This window comes from Vanessa atalanta, chromosome 6, assembly GCF_905147765.1.
Source record: "Vanessa atalanta chromosome 6, ilVanAtal1.2, whole genome shotgun sequence".
Classification (NCBI taxonomy): domain Eukaryota; kingdom Metazoa; phylum Arthropoda; class Insecta; order Lepidoptera; family Nymphalidae; genus Vanessa; species Vanessa atalanta.
In genome coordinates this window covers 9,216,806-9,226,676 of record NC_061876.1, presented here as the reverse complement: position 1 = coordinate 9,226,676, position 9,871 = coordinate 9,216,806, and the positions used below count along the sequence as shown (strand labels likewise).

General features: G+C 30.3%; 2 protein-coding genes across 4 annotated transcripts; both read left to right on the top strand.

The window, feature by feature from the left end:
• The first annotated feature begins 477 nt into the window (after positions 1 to 477).
• On the top strand, positions 478 to 3,862 carry LOC125065019. Its single transcript, XM_047672419.1, has 2 exons — positions 478 to 976; positions 1,143 to 3,862. Exons 1-2 carry the CDS (start codon positions 623 to 625, stop codon positions 1,659 to 1,661), a joined length of 873 nt encoding a protein of 290 aa, XP_047528375.1. The 5' UTR covers positions 478 to 622; the 3' UTR covers positions 1,662 to 3,862.
• A 1,762-nt stretch (positions 3,863 to 5,624) lies between these two features.
• Positions 5,625 to 9,214, top strand: LOC125065018 (tissue alpha-L-fucosidase). 3 transcript variants are annotated; one of them, XM_047672416.1, is made up of 7 exons: positions 5,625 to 5,700; positions 6,457 to 6,716; positions 6,794 to 6,932; positions 7,032 to 7,498; positions 7,572 to 7,712; positions 8,170 to 8,528; positions 8,830 to 9,214. In XM_047672416.1, the coding sequence occupies exons 2-7, from the start codon at positions 6,461 to 6,463 to the stop codon at positions 8,920 to 8,922; spliced, it is 1,455 nt and encodes a 484-aa protein (XP_047528372.1). In that variant the 5' UTR covers positions 5,625 to 5,700; positions 6,457 to 6,460; the 3' UTR covers positions 8,923 to 9,214. The 3 variants fall into 3 exon arrangements, with proteins under 3 accessions (XP_047528372.1, XP_047528371.1, XP_047528374.1); XM_047672415.1 differs by lacking the exon at positions 5,625 to 5,700 and adding an exon at positions 6,257 to 6,369; XM_047672418.1 differs by lacking the exon at positions 5,625 to 5,700 and adding an exon at positions 6,293 to 6,399.
• The last annotated feature ends 657 nt before the right edge of the window (positions 9,215 to 9,871 follow it).

Here is a 9,871-nt window from a genome sequence, read left to right as displayed (position 1 = left end):
AATCAAAATATATTTCAAAACTAGTACTTTTAGGCCTGACAACAAATTATTTATAACTTACTTTAAAACATACATAGATGGGTTATAATTAAACCACCTTTAATTCTTCGATTCTCTATCCAATAAATTAAAGACATATAACTTGGTTTCAATGATAATTCCAAAGAATCATAATAAAAAAATCTCAAAAATAGATCTAGTCAAAACTAGTCAGTAGAGATTTTTTTTTTTTATAATATATTCTTTGAAAAAAAATTATTCTTCAATTTGATAATTTCACTGGTTAAATGACATGAGTTCGTTTCAGACGTAATAAAAATAACAAGTTAAAGGAAGAACATTAAAAATATATTTCATAAAACACTCAAGTATAAAAAACACAAAACATTACCTAGATACAATAACAAGCCTTACAAGTGGCAACACTGGATCGAATACTCAACTAATCAATCGACAACCGGTGCGTCGAGTGACGAGTCGGCGTCGCATACCAGATTGACAACACGTAGTTTACTGTATAATCTAACGATTGATCGTCAAATGCTAGTTTCTGTTCTGCTTTAAATCCAATGTTTGTACGCAATTGTAATCCCATTGGTCGAAAGGGATCTTGGATTCGGGCATGGAGTGGTCCAAGGAGTATAATAACTACGAGTGGTCGAAGGACAAGACATTGAAACTCATTGAGCTACTTCAATTAAACGCTAATTTATGGAATCCATCGCTCTGTGATACTCGTAGAGATAAACAAAAACGAAAAGAAGAGTTGCGTGGTATTGCTGAAATATTACGAATATCTGTTTTTGACGCAACTAAGAAAATACAGCATTTACGTACACAATACAACAGAGAGTCGGCGCGAGAAGCACGAGCTAATTCAGAAGGACCCAACAATAGATACGTTAGCAATTGGTACGCGTATGAATATTTGCACTTTATGAAGGACTCAAACAAGCCATATAGAGTGTTGCAATCGGTAAGCTATTGTGAATCTTTTTAAGAACAATATAAACAGTTTATAGTAAGTTAGTTAACTATACTGTACTTTAATTCACATATAAATAGTTATATTTAATATTACTTCTTAACTTATTTTTTTGTATTATCATACATGTAAAAAGACACGCATATTTTAATTTCAGGAAGAACAGTCTGATATCAATGGAACTTTACAAACACATACAGATAACTCAGTGAATGATTGCAAACTTGATAACCTCTCTCCGCCACCTAAAATTGCCAGAAGTGAACTATTACACTCTTTTAAGCCTGAAATTGTTTATCCCCCGGCCGCTATAAATAGAGATGAGTTTACAGTGTTTGGTGAATATGTAGCAAATGAACTAAGGTCACTAAAAGGTGAAAAAAATTTGTTAGTTGCAAAAAAGAAAATACAAGATGTAATATTTGAAGTAAAAATGGGCTTAATAAATGAACCTAGAGCAGAGCAAGGTACTACATGTACAGTTTATACTACACCTGCAACCCAATCGCATTCCTCAACTATACACAATGGAAAAATATATACAACTCCCATTATGAGCACAATAGCCAGTATTGAACCTCTTTCGACATCTCATACTCCCCCAACCACAGGTATAAGTGAGATAATCATCAATGGAGCCTGCCACTACTCTACTTTCAAAGTAGACGAACAATAGCAATGTCAGCCACTTCCTGTGGAAGTGGATAAAACTGACAACTACACAATCACAAATTAAAAAAGACTTTGTACAAGGAAATTGTGATTACATGTGTACATACAATACAATATGAAGTGTACTTGTATTAGTTTAATAATACTTTTGTGCCATAAATGTTATGTATAATTTGTTAATAGTCATAGAATATGGATGCTACTGAAAAATGTCCTTACATTAATAAAAAAAGTAATTTCATCAAATTATCCTTATTCTTCGTATACACTCTAAAATGACAGAACTAAATAAGCATCATTGCTCTAAGATTATTGACAATATTATGCTTAAGAACAATGTAATTTTTAGTGTATCTAGTCAATTTATGATAACTATATATTAAGATAATTTATAATCATATCAAATGCTTGTTTTTAATGTTATAAACCATTATCTATATAAATGAAGGAGGAAATTCATATTACCCAACTGAATAAACAACTAAACCTATACATAAACCGGGAAATGGTGTGCATTTCAAAGGCTAAGTATATAATATTTTCATATAAATAATTATGTATTTCAGTATAACCTGCTTTAAATTTAGAATATTAACATGACAAACTTCAACTTTATATTTGTGTAGTATAACTTACAAGATAATACTACTTAATTTATGGAATTTAAAGTAACATTAAAAGAAACATTGGATATGGTCAAATATTGTTACGCATAGGCCCTTTAAAGCAATTTTGAAACAATATATTTATGAGTAAATTGCAATTTCATTACATAAAATGATAAACATAAGGGATACATATTATTTCTTTACAAGAATTTCGTAACAAAAAATACATAAGAATGTTTGTTTATTGAATTGCCAACTGAGGCTTTGAAAGTAAGAGATTAAGATATTGTGAGATTACAATAAGTTTATATATAAAAAAAAGAAATGATATTTTAAATCACCAATGCATAATTTTTGTCCACTATTTAATGACTGCTTAAAATTAGATGAAAGTGTTAACTCTTTGTAATGAAACCCAAAAACTCTTGTCTAATATTGTTTTAAGGTAGTTTAATGGTGTGATTGTTACTGTTGTTATTGTTACTAGTTACTAAATAACACGTTTTATATCCACAATCTGCCCTTGTGTTAAGAAAATGGAACAGACTTATGCAAAATTGATTCAGTTCTCAAAAACCTAATAAATGGTTTTTTAATCTCTGCAAAAAGAATTCAAGTTTTAAGCTTGTTTTTTAACAAATCAAATGGTCGTTATTTTGATTTATAAATTTTAGTAAAAATTCACTTTTCTGAAATGTTTGAGGACTACATCCATTCTGCATAACTATTGTCCATTATAAAAAGAATGATTAACTCAACTGCCTATTAGCAATATAACAGTTTCTTCCAATTTCTTTAACACCTAATTCTTCTTAATGCAATTTTCCTTTTCCACGGACACGACTCTTATCTGACGGTAAAAATACATATGATATTCCAACATTTGTTACTTGAAAATCTTTTCATATCATATTACTAACTGTATATCTCTAGTCTTAAAAGGATCCTTGTAATATCGGAAAAAAAATGGGAACGTATATGTACATAATATACAAATGTGCTATAATATTATTTAAGTTAGAAAGGCCGTCGTTAGCGAGTTGGATCAGGAAATCTTAGTTATTTTAATTATTTATGTATAGCATCAATTAAGGTTGCTAGGTCGCCAAACCTAATAGCAGAACAGACCAACTAGTTTGGCCGGACATTTTGGTAAAATGCCGGAGCCCTACATTATTGAAGGTTTTTTGTCTCAGTATTAAAAGATACGGTAAAAAAATTGTATATAAAATCAAGCTTTTCTGATGATTACCATTATTATTTTTTATTTCTAATGAAATATAAATAAAATCTTTTATGTATCTCGTTTGACTAAATAAATAAAATGTAAGAAGCCGGACAAGTCGTACACTATTTATTTTGGCCGGACACGCAATCATAAAACCTAACTATGTCCGGCTTCATCCGGACGCTGGGCAACCCTAGCATCAAGGAAAATTACTTTCGTATATTTATGTACATTATGTACCTATCGTTATTATTATCGGGAAGCCTTCTGAGTATTTCATGTATAAATGAAAAAATAACATTGTGATATATGAAAATGTAAATAAAAATCATAGTCTAAGAAAGATCTCATTTAAGTATCGAGTCATTAAACCATGTAAATATAGTTATTATTATTGTCCTGTTTATTTTTTTTAATTAACCAAATGAAATAATCAATTACTACATTCGTGTAGTATCATATTATTGTGATACTAGAGCTAGGTATGTGTCATGTTTTTAGTAGGCGGCTCTTGTGTGTTCGGTAAGCCGGGATTACTGTGCCCTGCCGTATACACTAGAGAGGGTGGGGGGAAGGGCGAGGTTACTGACGCCCATTGAAGAGAGTCCCGCCGAACCCGTGCGGACAGGTTTGATATTTGCTGCCTTGGGCCTATGGCAGATGTCGCCACTTACTCCATGTAAAGCACACAAAAAAAAAGAGAAAGTAAAGAATTACATTAGTTTTTTTTAGACGTTCTAGGAATTCGTTTTTGATTTTTTAAAGGTTGACTTTTGTTAGTTGGTTTACTGTTGGAGTAACAATTAAAAAACAGCTAAGCAGTCAAGTTTGGCGCCCTAGACCCGAGCATACACAGCCTATAGCGAAATGCGTCCCTAGAGGAGGATGTGTACTCATGTGAAAAAAATACCGTACCCTACTAGATTCGTGTCAAGGTCAAGGTGGCCATCACAGGAACTTTAGATGGTAAATTCTTACCTACATAATTCAGGTATTTTTCGAAGAATTTACTCGTCGCAAAAAAGGAGTTACCTATGTTTGATTATTAATAACTTTAACTCTAACTTTCACGGATTATATTGACTTTTTTTATGCAATAGGTAGGGGGAGGCGCAAATGGGCCACCAGATGATAAGTGGTCACCACCGCTCATAGATATCGACGCTGTAAGAAATAATAACCATTCCTTATTATTACACCAATGCGCCACCAACCTTGGGAGCTTAGATGTTATGTCCCTTGTTCCTGTAGTTACAATGGCTCACTCACCCTTCAAACTGGAACACAACAATACTAAGTATTGCTGATTGCCGATAGAATATCTGATGAATAGGAGGTGGTACCCAGACGGGATTGCACAAAGCACTACCACCTTTCAAAATAAAATTTTACTCTTATATTTACACAATTAGTTTAATAATGTCGTATTTAAAAAAATACGAGGTGACCGGGGCTGGATCATCCATTAGGCAGTATAAGCAACTGCCTTAGCGCGTTGGCTTGCCAGATAGCCGGGAAAACCGGGAATGTTGATTGTACGGAAATGTACGTTTCGACCTAACTAGAATTGACCCTGAAATGATAACCCTGTATCTGACAGGCTTAGCGCCGCATGGACTAGGGGCTCTGAGCCAAATTTTTTTTGTATATTGATCAAATAATGGAATACTAAAGTAATTCTTATACTAGAAAACATCTTACTAAATTATAAATAAAATGGTATTGTGTTAAAAAAATATATTTGAAAATAATAGAGTATCGAGATGAAGTAAATTTTTTGAGGCTCCGACATGTTAATCTGGTCATGACTTATAGTAGAATATTCCTGGAACAAGTGGATATATCTTCTGTTAATACACTAAATAAATTACAAGGGTTTTTAACGTGAAATTCCAAAAGTAAGTATTATGGGGTAAAACTTTAGTTTACCATATTGGCTAAGCTATTTAGCATGTAGTAAGTACATTAATAATATTTTATATAAAAATCATATACATTGTGAAGGTTCACAAAATCTTATCTCTATTTGCTTGCAAGTTCAAATGCATGTAAAAATTACATAGCATATTATAATCAACGATTGGATATAATGTGGCTATTTAGTGTGTCAACATTAGTTATGCTAGATAAGAGCTCGTAATAAGTTGTATAGTTAGCATTCTACATTATACGAGTAAACAACGCCGCACTGGTTTCTATAAAATAACGTAAGTTTTACTATTAATTAATATTTTAATTGAACTTATAGGAATTACTTACCTTGTAATTTTTTTATTATGTATTTGTTACATTACTTTCTTACTTAAATATAAATTAAGAGTAATAATCTCTTTTTGGTTTTTAATGATATCCAGAGAATTGTATGAAATATTGAACATTGAATTTATCTATATTTATATGTAGATATATAATATTATACTTTTAAAGATTATTAAAAAACTGCAAGCCAATATTAAGGTATTATATACATACACGAATTCCGTATAAAGTTTTATAATATGTAATAATTATATACAAATAAAAGCGTAAGGGGCGATATAAAACTTTAAAAATAAAAAAAAAAACTAGTACAGTGGCTTTGCATTGAGAAAAAATCGCAATATATAAAAATATTACTTATTATTTACGAACCTATAAATATTTTCTATTTAATAAAAATGCTTTGTTTATGTTTCTATATTTTATTTAACTTATCTGTCAGTAATAATTTTTGTGCTATCTATTCATGATACAAGCTCCAACTATAATATTTGTTTTTGGTAATTTCATTTCGCGGCAAAAGCTTAAAAACTCAAATGACAATTTAAATTAATACATATATTGAGGACCTATATTCAAAAATATCATCTCAATCTTAAACTGTCGAGTAAAACGATGTGCTGTTTTTATTTCCAGTTTAAATAAAGGTTGTATAAATAAAATAAACAAACATTTTTGATATTTCATAAATATAAATATTTCAGGAGAATGAAAATTTTTTTGCTGTTTTCGTTACTAACAATAAATTTAACGAGTGCTGAAATAGTTGTGCGGAATAATGTAGTAGAAAATGATTTGGGCAAACCTACTGAAAGAGAAAAGAGATATGAACCAACATGGAAAGATCTGGACACGCGACCCTTGCCTGAATGGTATGATACGGCGAAAATTGGAATTTTCTTGCATTGGGGAGTATTTTCAGTACCAAGCTTCGGATCAGAATGGTTCTGGAGCAACTGGAAATGTATGTGATATATTGTAATGTAAGTTGAATTAATTCATGGATTTATTTATTTTAAATAACACTATATTATATTCCAGCGGGCGACAATAAAACAGTTGAATTTATGAGCAAAAATTACCCACCTGGATTTACTTATCAAGAGTTTGCTCCAATGTTTACAGCAGAGTTTTTTAACCCTGATGACTGGGCATCTTTGTTCCGAAAAGCTGGAGCTAAGTTAGTGATTCTATAATAATTATACACTTTTTAGTTTATAATTATATTTAAATCAATTGAAAAAATACCATACACTTCTATGATAACTCTTATTTTTAGATATGTTGTGCTAACAAGTAAACACCATGAAGGATTTACTTTGTTCCCATCTCAACGATCCTTTAGTTGGAATTCCATGGAAGTTGGTCCAAAGCGAGATTTAGTTGGAGAACTGGCTCAGGCAGTGCGCAATAGGGATATGAAATTTGGTGTTTATCACTCACTGTATGAATGGTACAATCCCATATACTTAGAAGACAAGAAAAATTTTTATTTAACAAAAGAGTATCCAATGACTAAGTTGTGGCCTGATTTGAAACAGATTGTTAATAATTACCAACCCTCTGTGATATGGTCTGATGGGGACTGGGAGGCTTTCGATGCATACTGGAATTCAACAGATTTGCTTGCTTGGCTCTACAATGATAGTCCAGTGAAAGATGAAGTTGTTGTCAATGATAGATGGGGTATAGGGATACCTTGCCACCATGGAGACTTTTATAATTGTGCTGATAGATATAATCCTGGTATGTTAAAAATGATAACAAAACTCTAAAAGCTATGTTTACATCAAACATTAAATGTCATTTTTAAAACTAGGTAAACTACAAAATCATAAGTGGGAGAATGCCTTCACAATCGATTCAAGATCATGGGGCTATAGACGAAACATGGCCTTAAATGAAATACTTTCAATCAATCAGTTGCTAAAAGAAGTTGTATCAACAGTAAGTTGTGGAGGTATGTACTTTGCTGATAAGACCTTATTGTAGGTAAATTTAATTAAATATACTATAAAATATATAATAAAATTAAATCATTTATTTATGGCATGGCTATATGAAATAAAACTTACTAATCACTTTGAAATATAACAAATTAATTTAAAAAACAATATGTTTCTTTTGTAAATATATTTTTAAAGATAGAAATTAAAATAACAAATTGGTCATTGACCTAATATTATTTAATTTTACTGCTCAATTATAGATAACACATTATCAAACAATGTGAATTTTTTAAAGTAAAGCAAAAATGTATTTAAATAATAACCAAACATTATCACAGTCAAGTTATAGTTTTGTAATTATTTGAAATATTAATTAACATTAAAAATTAGTATATACAAAAAAATATAGTAAATAATAATATGTATCATATAAAATGAGCACATTAAAACGAGTAGACATATTTTTAGGTAATGCTCTTATTAATATTGGACCAACTAAAGAAGGCACAATTGCACCAATATTTCAAGAAAGATTGCTAGCACTGGGTGAATGGCTTGCAATAAATGGAGAGGCCATTTATGGTACTTCACCTTGGAAACATCAAAATGATACTTACAATGTTAATGTGTGGTATACCTGTACTAAAACCCAATACCATGCTCACCGGCCGTCTTCTGTTCCACAACAGTCCGATACCATAACAGCCATATATGCTATATTCCTACACTGGCCTAAAAATAATGTGCTTAATGTTAGTGACCTAGCTCCTTATCTACACTCTGGCACATATAAAATAAAGATGCTTGGCAATCAAGGATTTTTGAATGTAAGTTATTAAGGTCAATTGCTTTTATTATTTATCAGTTCTATCTGAAGTATTTGTTAATTTTATTATTTACATTGAAAGATAACTAATTGTCAAGGGACATAACATCTTAGCACCCAAGATTGGTGGTACATTGGTATTTTAAGAAATCATTAATATTTGTCAGTGCCAATGTCTGGGTGGTGGTGACCACTTACCATAAGGTGGCCTATTAGCCCGTCCAGCTACCTATTACATAAATAAAAACAGTATTGTATTTAATTAAATTATAAATTTTCATTTTAACCAATTTTTTTTTCAGTGGAAAATAAGTAGTGGCATGTTATTCATAATGTTACCTGATAAAGCAACGGTAAGATCGAGATATGCTTGGGCTTTAAAGTTTAGTCAATAATTAAATGTGCTGTGAAATAAACATACTTTTCATTTGTGAAATAAAAAACACATAATTTTGAATAAAATGTGTTTTATTAAAGAAGGTACATATTATGTGTACAATTACAGAAAAATAATAACAGTTGTGCAGTTGGATTATAATACATAGGGAAATAAAGGAAAGATATATTTACATCAAAATAATTGCTTTGATTTCGATTAATTTGCCTTATCTTGATAAAGTAACAAGACTTCATTAATTGTTTTGATGGTATGTGTGAAATTGATTTAAATTACTCATATCATGTCGTCGATACTTAATAAAAAAAAAACATAATTATTATCTTTTTATGGTTTTTCCAATGTTTTTATTACATTACTAATAAATATTGTAAATAGCAGTGATTGTCTCTCTCACTGGCATCATTTAAACACAGAGAGGTGTACTTACAGTTTTTATTAGTAAGGCGTTTACTTTAACTATATTTTTTTTTCTTTGCAGTTAACATATTATAATTTAAGTTGTATTAATATGCACAAAAACTTATAACCTATAAATTACAGATAAAACAATACAAAATTGATTTCAAACAATCATATTGTTTTCTATCGATTGAATATAAAACATTTTTTGAATAAACATATAACTATTAGGTACTTTCTTAGTAGTTTTGGGATGTTTTTAAATTATACTTCTTTGGGTGCGACTTGTTTCACATTTCACGGTCGAATATGAGTGATGCGTTTGAAATGAAACATATCTAATAGTTTTAATTCTTTTACCGAGTGAAATATTAGGATATTTATTATTTATAGAGTGTGCACATCGCACGCGCTATGATTAATAAAAAAAATAACACATTAGGTTTATATTTCTAAAAAATTAGAATTGTGAATCCACTTTTATATCGCGTTTATATTTAATGGACCCGTATTTTATTTATTGATTGGCAAAGCATAATGCGATG

What these genes read in the sequence shown, in the direction of transcription:
- LOC125065019 (XM_047672419.1), top strand. Translation starts at nt 623, where the DNA reads ATGGAGTGGTCCAAGGAGTATAATAACTACGAGTGGTCGAAGGACAAG. An exon ending in CATATAGAGTGTTGCAATCG is followed by an intron (nt 977 to 1,142) that starts GTAAGCTATTGT and finishes TTTTAATTTCAG; the next exon opens with GAAGAACAGTCTGATATCAA.
- LOC125065018 (XM_047672415.1), top strand. An exon ending in TTCCGAAAAGCTGGAGCTAA is followed by an intron (nt 6,933 to 7,031) that starts GTTAGTGATTCT and finishes TCTTATTTTTAG; the next exon opens with ATATGTTGTGCTAACAAGTA. An exon ending in TGCTGATAGATATAATCCTG is followed by an intron (nt 7,499 to 7,571) that starts GTATGTTAAAAA and finishes TTTTAAAACTAG; the next exon opens with GTAAACTACAAAATCATAAG.